This window comes from Anser anser (assembly GCF_964211835.1).
Source record: "Anser anser genome assembly, chromosome: 3".
In the NCBI taxonomy this organism is placed as follows: domain Eukaryota; kingdom Metazoa; phylum Chordata; class Aves; order Anseriformes; family Anatidae; genus Anser; species Anser anser.
Window position 1 is genome coordinate 38,789,147 of NC_139722.1, and position 14,309 is coordinate 38,803,455.

General features: G+C 40.1%; 1 protein-coding gene across 2 annotated transcripts in view; it reads right to left on the reverse strand.

The window, feature by feature from the left end:
* The window catches only part of LOC310896252 (uncharacterized protein), a 96,895-nt gene that overhangs the window by 76,633 nt on the left and 5,953 nt on the right, over positions 1–14,309 (reverse strand). The window contains exon 3 of one of the 2 annotated variants that reach the window (XM_083828303.1): positions 3,280–3,374. The exons of the other annotated variant lie outside the window; for it this stretch is intronic. Coding sequence (XP_083684429.1) covers positions 3,280–3,374 — 95 coding nt within the window. The remainder of the gene's footprint in view (positions 1–3,279; positions 3,375–14,309) is intronic. 2 annotated transcript variants of the gene reach the window in all.

Consider the following 14,309-nt stretch of genomic DNA (forward strand, 5'->3'; position numbering starts at 1 on the left):
CCTGAGTAATTCATCTGTTCTGACATGAGATAGCCTTTGTAATGCTGACACACCCACACTAGGTAAAATGTTGAAGAGAGGTTGAAATGACTGACCCATTCTCTCACAGCCCTCTCACATTACAGCTTATGAAAAATAAAACCCTGCGAATCAACAGCTCATGTTCACCTATCGTCTATGCCAGCAAGAGGATGAGAAGAGGGAAGCAGGAGCATTTTGCTCATTCCTTATAAACAGTGTTAAAGCAACAACACCTGATCTGGAAATGAATCAACTCCTTTGACTTCCCTGGGTTTTAATCATAGGGTATATGAAAGGTTTAAGAAATCCAAAAGATACACACCATACAAAAGCCATTTTAAAAGTAGAATGTCAGTGCATACAATACTAGAACTGAGCCTGAAAAATATATATATGCATTTATTTTTCTATAAAGCAACACCGACTAAACTGGATATCTAAAGTCTCTTTGTACTCAATAGAGACTATGAGCTTCTGGAAAAGTGGAAGAACAAATTAATTTTGGAGCTCCCTGAACAGGCTCTTCAAGATTGGCCCACCTGCACTGCCCCAAGGATGACTTTATCCACTGTTTTGGGCTTTGAGTTTCCACAGACGGGGGAAAAAGAACAGAGCATGCATCTCATCTCACAAATGCTATAGCCAGCAGAACTCTTTGCTGGCCTCCACATGAGCACGATGGTAAGATATTTATGCCCTTACCTGAAACACATACCAAAGCCTCAGAAGAGGATCAAAAAGGTACTTAAACCACATCAGCTGTTTCTACATAAGTAGATACTTCAATTGGGAAATCTGCATTTAGTAACTGTAACTGACTTCTGAGGCCATCAAGAAGATGGAAAACCACTTTTTACAAACCCTTTCTTGTAATGTAAGTCCCGTAAAGCAGAAAATGAGGATTCCAGTATACAGACCAAAGAAGGATTTAAACGTCAAACCTATCCATTGCAGCAGCTAGAGCAGGCCATGAAAAACATTTGGGATTATGTTACACAAGTCTTTTCAATGCTGATGGATACTCACACCAGTATTTTCTACAGTACGCTTCAATAGGTCCAGTAAGGAAAGCAAGAGTTCCCCCTGCAGAGGAGGAGACCTTGATATGATACCTGATGATAGGGTACCAGCTCAGGCCATTTTGTTATGACAAACTTCTAGAAGAACAAAAATGTGTACCAGTCACTTCACTGCTCTCACCAGAGGTAAGCAGGTGAATGACCCAATCCTGTGGCTGTGGAGAGAATTTACATTTCAGAAAACCTACTGCAACTTGTCTGGAATGCTGTACGGACACCCTGCTCAAGTAAGCCTGATTTTCTTCCATTGAGCTCATTATCTTCCAGAAAATCAAGCAAGCACCCTTTGAGTTACCAAAGACAATTCTTAGAGAACAATGGATATTTGAGAGACTTCTGTGCTCACGGAACATATAGTAAAGATGGTAAAATTTTTCAGAAAGCCTCAACATTACTTAGCAGTGAATGAAAGTCAGTAAAATCATGCCTGTCATATAGATATTATGTTATCCCATTAGATATGTCAGGATGGAAGAGTATCAGCTAATGAACATCTGAGCTCAAGAGGCACAGCCTGTGACTACAAATCATATATCACATAATTCTTTGCAATCTCAGAAAGAATTCATAAGCTGCCCTTTCTTGCTGCTTTCTCTGCAGGAGCCTTTCTGTTTCTATGTCTAAATCTGCTTTTGCCCTGTGGATATGATAGAAGAAATGTCAACCACAGATTTCAATGTATAAACATAACGGCATAGTAAGAGAACCTCATAATAGCCCAGTTTGCAAGCAGTGACCAAAAACTGGCTTAGCAATAACTAAGAGCTGGGATTTTTGCCCTTCCATTAAAGCAAGGAGAGCAAACCATGGCTTTAGGCTTAACCAGTGGCATCAAGCTCAGCATCACTCCAGTGACTGAGCACACTCACTGTACTTTATACTCTAATACCCTGTGGTTTTTGCAGATTTTTTCACTTTAATTCTTTTTGCAAAAATGAATGCCTTCCCACCATGTCCTTGGTTTTGCTTCCCTGTGACTATCATTGACCTAGAATTTGCATGTTGGAAAAATCAAGTCCAGTGTCTGTCAAGTTCAGTGTCTGAAATGAAAATAAAATCTCCCTTCAAATGGCATAAAGTTGCTTAGAAATGTTAATGTCTTATTTTTATGATGTGTTTAAAATTAAATGTTCTCATATGGGTACAACAGGGCAAACCACGTCCTTCCATTCAAATAGCCTGTTTACTTTAAAATCTGAAACTAGCTACAAATTTAAACCCTTTTTGTTTTTGTCCACCTGGAAAAAATTATGAAATTCTTAAGTGTGCATTGTAATAGGAGCAAACACTGAAGAGTGTGAATTCTTAGGTTTCAATATCTATTTTTAAATTGTTTTTCATATAAGCTTTTAATTTAGATTTAATAAGATTCTAATTGCACTTTAAAAAAAAATCCCAGTTGATTATTGAAGACATATTTCTGTAGGATTAGCTTACATAGCTTTGACTTTTAAAATATTGTTTTAAATAATAATTTAGCATTTTATGATTTATGCTACCAAACCTAAATATAGATAGTGTCAAATAATTACAGAATGATTGCAAGAAATAAACTTATTGAGGATTATCCATTTTATAAGCAACATGCATCTCCTACATAATCATTCAATGTCAGTAAGTGTCTTCAAAAATCTGTTGGTAATTAATGCATGATGAGTGATTAGTTACATTTTGTGTAATTAAAGCCAATCGAAAGTTTTGCCATTTTCTGTACAGCTCAGAAACAGGAAAAAAAATATATTAGTGTGCTAAATGAAATGAGCTGTACAGCTTGGTTCTCAAGTCTGCTCCAGCTGCTTTTTGCCACCTCATCGGTGCAAAAGAGCCAGAAACCCATCAGGCTCTCTCTCCTGATGGTTCTCCATAGAAGGGGAACTTTGGTAATTCAAAGCAGCAATAGCAGCTTAATGCCACCTTCCCTCCTCTAGCTAGAGGGTACAGTTTCGATACTGCCTTCCTGCTTTGCTACCAGATGTACTCTTGGAGCTCACAGGTAGCCAAGATTCGTTTATAGCAGTTTTACAGCAGCCTAAAGATCTATAAAGTCATTTCTGCCTTGCTAATCTGGCACTGCCTGCTATAGCGGTTCTGGGCATTTAAGCACAGGAAGGTCTTATTTAACTGTAGTCTTAGGCTAACTGTAGGCTTTAGACCTGGATTGAAAAGGCATTAAAGTCACCTGGAATCCATCCCTGGCCCTTGCTGGGAGCTGCTCAGGCCCTCGGCGGTTGCACACTCCATGGAAACACCTCTCTCCTGGCAGGCAAAAATCACCTGGAATAGTTATTACAACATATATTATAGGAAGGACTGCACTGGCAGAGATGTTCATGAGATAAACTATTTCTTTTTCACTGATTTATTTTTACACTCTCACAGATACCTCTTCTGATTCCATTTAGTGTGATGATGAAACCCCCCCAAATATATGATATATAGACTACTCTTTTTAGGAGATTTAGGATGGAAAATGCTTTACTGCCTTGTTTTTCTCTGCTTAGATTAAGACACGTGTTTTGACTTTCACTGCAATCTTGATGTATAAAACCTAAGACAAATCAGCCAACCAACCACACAGTCTAACATTCGGGACACAATGAGGATTGGAAGAACCTGTAGTAGGGGCAACATCTGCCCTGAGTGTGTGTCTCCTGTGAGTACAGCTGCCCCTAAAAGAAAAGCATTGCAGAGCAACAGCAGAAGAACTTCATGCAGGTGACTCTTCCATTAAGTGCTTCTAAATACTTTACAGGTGCCTTCTGTACCCCCTTCTTTCCCCAGTTTTAGTGTTAGTTCATAAGACATAAGTAACTTTGCCATCTTTATCAGATTTAATCACATTTCATGTCAAAAGTTAGCTCCTACAAAACTGCAGTATGTGACCTCTGAAGAACAAGAAGGCTTCTCATGATCCACATTACTGACTACCTACCTGCTTGTGACCATGCTGATCATACAGCCCTGTTTCTCTGCCATGAACCTCTCTACAATTAAAACCAGTATACAAGTCAGAAAACAGCAAAGAATAAAAGACTGAAAACCATGATTTTGTTGCTTGATCAAGGACTTTGCTCCCTGTCCAAGGGAGCTGGCACTACCCAGCTGGGCTACTGAAGCCAGTTATTCTTATTCTTTGCTGTTATTTGGCCCTCCTGATACTGCACCTGGAGTACTGGGCGCAGTTTGGTCCCACCAGTACTGGGGCTCCTCAGTACAGCAAAGACATGGATGCATTGGTTTAAGTCTGGCCAGCAAGGTGGGCAGGAGGCTGATGCACAAGGATGTACAAGAGACTGCGTGAACAGGGTATGTTCAGCCTAAAGAAGAGCATGCTGGGGGTGCCCTTACTGCTGTCTGTAACTACATTATGGGAGGAGTTACAGAAGACAGAGCCTCTTCTCGGAGATGCACAGGCATGAAACAAGACACAAGAGATGCAAGCTGAAATTCAGTTGAATCAGCAATTACAGTCACATAAAAAGAAAAAACTTTCTACTAGGAGGACGATGAAACACTGGAACAAGTTTCCCAGGAGATTCTCAAGACCAGGCTGGACAGGTCCCCAAGCAACCTGGTCCATCCGGCTTGTCTTTGAGCTGTCTTTGAGCTGCTAGAATAACTCCAGAGTTCATTTCCAACCTGTGATCCTGTTTTAGGAAAAGACAGATTTGACCTACACTAGCATATATACTATACTTACACTGTATTTGACCAAATACTAACATTTGACCCCTGGGAGGCTCATTTCTTTCCATTGAATACATATGGATATGAAGCTGACTGGCTTAGACATTGACAACCCACTTTTTAAATGCTTAATTTACAGAAGAGAAATTTTACCCTTAGAACAGAAAACTTCAGTAAAATAGAGGCAGAGAACAGAACTGTACACTAAATACTAGTAGAGCATTAGTTTTTAGTGAGGTACATACTGCTAGATATGCTATCCTTGAAAAAATTCCTAGTTTATTAGAAGTAGATGCTTTAACTCTTAGTTTCTTTGTCATCTCCAACTATGTATTTCACTAGAGCTAAAACAATTCAGTAGTGGCATGGGCTTACCAACACAAAAAGACATTTGAAAAATATAATATATAATTATATACTCATATACATTATATACTCATATACTTATATACACAATTCATAATACACAGAAATACACATTCTTAGCTGTGGACTTAAAGCAATTTGAGTGGTACAAAATAATCCTCTATACAGTTTTTCTAAGTGTCATCTTAAATAACAGCAATTCCATCATTCAGGTGACTGGATCCCATGTTACATAAGAAATTATCATATTAGATACTGGTCATTTTAAATGACAAATTCTTGATTCTGAAGTGGTTTTTTTTTCCCTCCCTTTTCTCCACAGAGTCTGATTTTACTGATTCTGAGGTCCCTTGGGTCACTACTTGTTTCCCCAAAGAACCCCACAGGGAGGCTGATTGACTGGAAGGGGGTTGTGGAAAAAATCATTCTGAGCAGACTATTAAGGTTTATAATTTTAGTTTAGTTAGTAAAAAGAATACTCTTTTCTTCTAATTAAATTATATATTCAGGTTCAATTTGAGGAAGGAAAAAGAACTGTTTTCTACCAACACTAGTGTTTAGACTTTAAGATCAGTATTGACTTCTAGGCAACACTGGGGAGGATGTTAGTGCACACTCTTGACATATTTGATGGTCTTGCTCCTACTTGATTGATGCATACCCAAAGAACTACTCTTACCTGTGGTACCCTTGTCTGAGGTATCAGGCATTTCTTATATGTTTTCCTAGTTCTTAACCTGGGGAAACATTTTCTTGTTGTTACCAGGCTCATCCTGGTAACAGAGGATATTACAACTAGTACATTTATGAGCAGCAAATGGCAGAAAGTATGGCACGCAATTTCTTCAGTAACAAAAACTCATGATTTCTTCAGTAACAACAGCTCAAAATTGAGAAATTGAGTATTTACTTTTAAAAGTGTGTTTACTTGTTCATCAAATGAGTCCTTTTTTGGACAAACATGGCCCATGTGGATGTCTGTACTACATTTTCAGTAAATGCTAATACTACGAGGGGAACTGAAATACTTTTGAGTTGTTCAAGATATGTGCTATATTTTGCTTTGAAAATCCAGTCTGGATGATCTCCCAGACCACTAAACACTTTCTAGACTTGGGTAGCATTTGCTCCATGATCTCTTCCTGTATTTCCTGACATTAGCTAGAATATGGGATCAAAGCATCAATAAAACCACTAGTCAATTACAATGTATTTATAGCCAAAAAAAAAAAAAGGGGGGGGGGGGGGGGGGGGAGGAGGTGATTCTAAATATCCCCTGAAATTAAATAATTTCTTACAGTATTTCCAGGCTTGTGCAGGTTTTGCCTCTTGCACTGCTATTTTTAACTGAGAGGACATTTCTGAATTGATAGTATTTTACATGTGAAGTTTAGTTAGTTCAGAGGAAACTGTGGGTATACATGCAAGGAGTTGAGGCATATTTTGTACCACAATTCTGTCTTTTTTCAAACAAACTCAGAGATTGTAGACCTTCAGCTGGTGCAAATCAGCACAGCACTACTGCAATCATCTTTGCCAGCAGCTGGGACTCTGGCATGGATAAACCCTTTCTTGTTGAATTAATAGTACTTCTTGTCATCATCTCACTCCCAGACAGTCATTCTCAAGAGCACTGATGGTGGCTGTTCAGATATTTTGTGACTGGAGAACTAGATTAATAATGACAGGCCACACAGTCACCATATTTCTTTCATCACTTATGTCTTCTTTTTGTTGCAAGGAACAGGTGCACCCAAGTCCCAGTCCCATATTTCATCACTGTTGTTGTTTAAAGTAGCAAAAAAGACAACTCTTAATACTCCTGAGAAGCCTGAAAATCAAAATTATGCAGGTTGGAAAACAGGAAAAGCCTTCTAGCAGGACTGTTTGTAAATACTGTAATAGACTTCCTGTAGAAACTGCAGAACTTCCCTTGTGGACATTCTTAATAACAAGAAAGAATCCCATCAGGAGCAACCTAGCTACAATAGATCCTTCCTCTGGACAAGATAATGCACTAGGTGATGCCTTAAGATCCTTCCCAGCTTATTTTTCTGATCCAGTAATATTACTAATTATCCTCCAGTGTATGCAAATACTACATCTCCTTCCTGAGTAACATCACAACTTTTGTTCCTTATACATCTCTTCTTGACATTGCAATATCACATCCAGCCCTTATGTGTTGTTATTTGTTATGCAAATCTCTGATCACTAATTGACAGCACCTTTCCTAAAATTTCTAAATACTACAAATTTATTAAATCAAGCTTTCAGGCAGTCCAAGATGCTGTTCCAGAATTAACCAGCATGACAGAAGTGTAAGAAGGCACCAAATTATCAGATGTGAGACAGCAACCCAAAGCAGAATTCATAGCTAGTTGTGCATGTGGTCACAGACTCTGTACCAGAGAGTAAACCACTCTGCCTCCCTCTGAGGAGATTATACGCAGGAATCTCTGCACAGCTCTGGGCACTCCAATATCAGAAAGAGAGGAACGGAATGATGGCTATGTGAAAAGAAAGCAGTAAAAATGACTGAACAGCTGGAGGAGCTGATTTATGAGGAGAGATTAAAGGAATGATGTTTGATTGTCTGTACAATGTCCAACAGCCATATGTTAACCACTTCAAATATAAGAAGAGTGTAAACACCAATGAAAGGAATAAATAACCAGTGTGGAACAAAAAGGTGTAACTTAAAATTCCAAATGAAGTATAAAATGAGAATACTAGGAGAAATGACTAACAACAAGATTTCTTAACTGGAGAGAGGTATCTGAAGGAAAGCAGCAGCAGCTTTATTTTTCCTAGTATCCTTGTGAGCAAACTGGACAAATCACTGAAATAATTAAAAAATATATTATAAAAAGAGAGAGAAAGAGAGGAAGAGAGGAAGGAAGGGAGGGAGGAAGAAAGAGAAGGAGGGAGGGAGGGAGGTAGAGAGAGAGAGAGAGGAGAGAGAGAAAGAAGGAAGGAAGGAAGGAAGGAAGGAAGGAAGGAAGGAAGGAAGGAAGGAAGGAAGGAAGGAAGGAAGGAAGGAAGGAAAGATAGAAAGAAAGAAAGAAAGAAAGAAAGAAAGAAAGAAAGAAAGAAAGAAAGAAAGAAAGAAAGAGAAAGAAAGAAAAACAAAGAAAAAGAAAGAAAGATATAGGGACCTATCTAGGGCTGGCTGGCAAGAAAGCTTGCCAGCTATTATTTTTTGATAATTTTTTCCTTTATGATATTTATAAATCAAAATGCAAAATACAAGTGATGTCTTATTCAATTGAATAAGTTACTTTATGTCACTTAGCCTGACTTGTCTAAAACAGTAAAGCAAACCATGCACTATTTTTATGTGTACTTTCCTCATAAACACTTCCTGAAGGTGTTTTCTGTCAGGTACTTCTAACATGAATAAAACCGCATTGCACTGCATATTAAAAACAAACAAACATTGTTTAAGAGGCATGCAAACTTGGAATTACTGTCAGAAAACCACTGTATTCTACTACATCATCCTCATGTCTCTACCTAATGAATGTATAAATCACTGTGGTTGTAATCCAGAGGGATTATATTCGCATACATCCCAGTCAGGGATTCCCATTTTCCTCTGCAGTTTCAATAAATGTTATTTTGTACTTCTCCTTTGCTGCTCAGCCTTCCCTTTATAACAAGAAAAATTTGTTCCCTGTTAAAAAGCTGGAATTCCCATTTATTTCAAAAGAGGAACTTGATATTCCCACTACTCTTACACAAATCCATATTGTTATTTACTAATTCCCTCTTAGTCTTACTTCTGTGTTTTAGAGATGGATTAGAAGGTGCAAAAGATAAAAATGTACTCAAGACAGACTCCAGGGAATGATCCCCACCAAAAACATGTTCTACATATATATCTCTTTTGGAAATACTTGGAATCAAGCTCAGCCATGTAAAGGAGGTATGGTTGTTGACCTTAATGCTAGTCAGTTAGCTGCTCAGCAGTGTAAGAAAGGACCTTATATCAAAGCCGGCTCATTTGAGAAGAAAAGCCCAGGAATAAACCAGTGTCTCCGCTGTGTGGACAGTGGGAAAGCCAGGGCCCGCAGTCGAAAGATGGTACCAGCTATATGAACTTTGCTAGTGTGCCAATGTGGCCTGGAGCACAGGCTCATAACTTCATCTAAGGAGCACAGATATCAAAAGGTAAAATGCTTCTAGGATAAAAGGGAAAATCCTTTTTTCCCAAAAACATTTTTTACATACATGGAGAATAATTACTGCCTCGATCCAGTTATCAAGGTAAGAGCATTTTCTGTTCAAAGCATTTCTAAAAATGAGCCCTGTTTTCCAAATTGAAAGATTTGGGGTTTACACCATTTTCCTCTCTTTTTTAGCTTTTTTCTTACTTTCCTGTTTTTTTCTTTTTTTGTTTGTTTGTTTTTTTCTTCTCAGTGTTATCCATGAAGGAAGGAACCTAGAAAGTAAAAGAATGGAAGGTAGAAAGGAAGAAAAGATAAAAGAAAGGAAAGGGAATAACTGAGGATGAAAAAAAATAAATCCACAATAAAAAGTGGATTGACGAAAATATGTTTCAAAATCTCAGAAAAACCAAACAATTGTCCAAGCAACAACTTGGACAGCTCTCATTGGGATCCAGTGAGGTTCCTTCAGTTGACTGTGAATGGATATACCCCATCCTCTGGTGAAACTGCTCACAGCAATACACCAAAACTTCTGCAGAGCCACCAGTCAGCAAAGAAGTGATCAGGTGGAAATCTAGGACTGAATTAGCATCCTTCCTGCCCAGCTGGCATCAGCAACATGACTTGCGGGCGCTGCCTGTGTGCACAGTTTAAGCCCACAGCCTTAAAAGTAGTTAGTGCACTTCGTGTGAGTCAGTGGAAATGAGGCATCTACATAATGGTTAGTCACCTAAATACCTTTGCAGATCGAGGTGTTATTTCAGTGAAGGGCACTACAGGGCGTTTTTTGTCATGGGAATTGGGATTCACCACAATACAAGAGACAGAAATTCCCACAGAATTCCCCAGCCAAACAGTTTTATTTGGAAATGACCACGTCTGCAGCAGGAGTTACTTTTCTGAGCAAATGTGTGAATTTACTCTTGGTTCACACGGAAACATTTACAAGAGCCCTGAAATATGGAAAGATTTTTGCCATATCATGTGTTTTCATATGAGGAATTTTGTCCACAAATGCAGTCTTCCAAAAAAAAAAAAAAAAAAGTGTGATTCAAGGAAAATGGCATCCAGGGCAGAACACAAAGTGAGCTGACAGCACTGTGAACCCAAAACAGCCCCCAAGAAGATCTGTCTGCCAGCAGGGCCAGCGGTGGCGTCAGCCAAAGAAGTCAGCCACAAATCCAGACACGGCTGCTGGAAAAACACATTCCAGGTCCTACACACCGCTGCCAAGTCCACCCCATGATTATAGCCACGGACTTTGGAGAACCCAGAGGAAGAAGGTGAAAAGGAATAGGATCAACATTGCCTACATCAGGAAGAGACAGAGCCAAAGCAACAATAAAATTACCAGTCAGTCCCATTTTGCCTTGTTCCTGCACTATTTTAATGTGGATTCTAGCTATAGACTTTCAAAGCTTAAAGGAGATTTTGTCATTTTTGGCACCAAATCCAGCTTTCTTAGCAAACATGATAATGGCCCTACATTGCATGGCCTTTTGCCCCAAAGGATTCCAAAGCATTTTGCAAACTTAAACTGATACATAGCCAATGTACACAGGGACCGCTCCATCCACTGCTGAAATGTGCTCAGCCTCTAGGACAACCTGTCGTAAATGCTTACCAAAGCAGAGAAGCTCTCTACAGTATTATAGACTAGGATGTGATGAATGCTTTATGCTACTGAATCTGAACAAGAAGGTGCAATATAATTATGCCAGCAGACATTGAGCCACACAGAGCACTTTAACTCCTATTCCTTCAATTCTACACCTACACTTCAACTCCTACACAGTGCCTTTTAGTGGTACAGTTTGATTACAACCTTTGTCTTCCAAAGCCTCCTTCAGTAATGTCCTCAGCTGCGTGGCTGAATTCTCCTTCCTTCCCGACTGGTGCATCTACTGAACCCACACCAACAGTCACCCCTTCACATAGGTGTTCTACCACAATTTCCCAGGCAGATTTCACTTCTTCTGGGACACCAATATACCAAGGCCAAGTGAAGTCTTGCAGATCTCTTCCCTTTCAGTTATTTGCTGCACATGGACAATTTGCTATATACAACACTTTCTTTCATTTGTTTTCTGAAGTGGATAACCACTGCTGGTTTTCTCTATTTCCTCCACAAATAATGTTTCCTTAGCAGCACAAAGTTTTCAGGCTCAGTATCTACCTGTCCACACTAAGAGAAATACTCCTCACCACAATTCACTTCCCAATTCTACATTAAAATTATCATTTTGACTCTAAAATCTTTATTAGGCCATTTAACTCTCATGGCCCTTCCATGGTCAGGGGAACACCAGATGACTTTATCCCTAAAAAAACACTTTATATAGCAAAATATTTCTGCAAGTACATATGGAAATTGTAGGGTTTTAAAATGCAACAATCCATCTAATAAAAATTTTCAGATACAAAGCCATCATCACCTCATGCAATACTGGCTGTGACTGCCACTTTAAAAGCATCAGCAGTATCCCAGATATTCTTAACATTATAGCTCTAAATAGCACTATCAGCACTGGCAGAAGAAATGATATTTCCATGCTCTTAAGTGCCAGCACTGACAACTTTTGAGCAATGAAGTGGTTGCAAAGACTCAATGTACCAATAAATAAGACCAAGCACACTTCTAGATTTCACCTCCAAGACAGTGTTATGGCCACACATTTCTTTTCAAGGGATGTTAGGACAAAAACTGCTTTCTCGTTCCAGTTGCTTTCAATACATAAGTGGTTGTTTTTCCTAACGATCATAGAATCACAGAATGGTTTGGGTTGGAAGGGACCTTAAAGATCATGCAGTTGCAATCCCCCTGCCATAGGCAGGGATGCCACCCACTAGATCAGGTTGCCCAAAGCCCCATCCAGCCTGGCCTTGAACACTTCCAGGGATGGGGCATCCACAGCTTCTCTGGGCAACCTGTGCCAGGGCCTCACCACTCATCTCACCCATTATCTCCCTAATTATCTTCTCCAGTAGCAGGGATGACTCTTCAGCTGTCACTCACCCCACACACAATTCTGGCCTCTTCAGAGCCCCCCCAAGTTTGTCTCAGAATAATCACTGTGACAATGGCACTTTGGATCTTTTGGATTTTTTGGCAACTTGGATCTTTTGGATTTTAAGCATTTGAAAACAGGCAGTATATTTCAAATGTAAAATGCTTCTGGTCATGTGTGAGCAACAAATATTCACTGCCAGTCTGACTCTGAAACCTTCCTCATCATTAATACTAGACATCCAGTCCCATCCATTTCAGTAGGACCGAACGTGTTGCAGGGCACTGCACAGCACACCTATGGACAGCAGATCCATAGTTTCTTTGTTTAGTCAATGGACCATCTCTTCACAAGAACAGGTAGCAAATCTGTCATGCTGTAGTGTTAAAAAATATGACAAAACTAACTATATTTGTTTTAGGAAATGTCTTTAAACCGGGTACATGCTAACCTTGAGAAACTGCTTTCAAAAGCTCACACACCTTAGCAGACTGTAAATAAAACTATTTCCTACACCTTTTAACTATGCCATTACACATCTAGTGAAAGCAACCATGTCATAGCGGTAAGCCTGTCAGTCTCAAGTTGGACTGAAGTTCAATGCTCTTACTTTCCTTACGAAGCATCCCACGTTCGGAAGGCTAGGAGGATGCACTTCAACTGATCATAGAATCATAGACTCATAGAATATCCCAAGTTGGAAGGGACCCATAAGGATCATCGAGTCCAACTCCTGGCACCACACAGGGTTACCCAAAAAATCAGACCATACAACTAAGAGCACAGGCCAGATACTTCTTAAACTCTGACAGGCTTGGTGCCATGACTACGTCCCTGAGGATCCTGTTCCAGTGCGCAACAACCCTCTCAGTGAAAAACCTCTTCCTGATATCCAGCCTGAACTTCCCTTGTTGCAGCTTGACACCATTCCCTCGGGTCCTATCGCCGGTCACTAAAGAGAATAGATCAGCACCTGCCCCTCCACTCCCCCTCATGAGGAAGCTGTAGGCTGTGATGAGGCCTTCCCTCAGCCTCCTCTTTTCCAGGCTGAACAGGCCAAGTGACCTCAGCCATTCCTCGTACGTCTTCCCCTCTAGGCCCTTCACCATCTTAGTGGCCCTCCTCTGGACACTCTCAAATAGTTTCACAACTGATGACATAGCCTGACCTGCTCTAAATCGCACCCAGGCACTCCTGTGCTGGGTCCAGGAGGTTGTGCTTGGCTGAGGTGCCTGCACTGGGCTCTGCTGAGGCCGGCAGTGCCAGACAGCACACAGCCCTAGTGCCAGGGCTCTCTTCTCGTTTGAAGATGTCCAGAGATGGAGACACTAACGCTCCCCACAGCAGTTATTTTCCAAAGGCTAATCTTTCCCCTGTTAAAGACTTGTGTCTTATTTCCAACATGACTTTGTCTGGTTTCAGTTTCAGGCCATTGGTTTTCATTATTCCTTGGACAAATAAACCTGTTCGTAATCATACTCATAGATATCCAGCCCTGACATTCCTATCCTATGTTCTCTGAGCTCCCAGAGATCCGAATGGGGGAAACAGAGATCTGAAGAGGGGAAAGCCCATCTAGGGAATAAGACTTCAATACAAACAATTTTGTTTTATGTATATATATATATTTTTAAGTCAACAGCTTCCACAAAACATGCAGTGTTTTGAGGGTACAGTTTTTCCATGAACTTCTCACCATCGGCCCCTTGCTGGAGAGCCCCCTCCGCAAAAGTCCCTGCAGCACAGCAGCTTGAAAACACTTTTTCAGCTTTTTCTTTCTGGGGGATTCCAGTTTATTCCTGGTTTTCCATATTTCATAGAGAAGTATACGATGCCAGTCTCATCCAGCACTTCTTTGTTGGACTGCTACTCTCAGCTGAGGTGGCTGCAGAAAATCACACCAGCAGTTTAATGAGGAATTCAGAGAAGTTAAAAGACCTTTCCATTTGTGTCTAAATCTCACACAAACAGCAGGC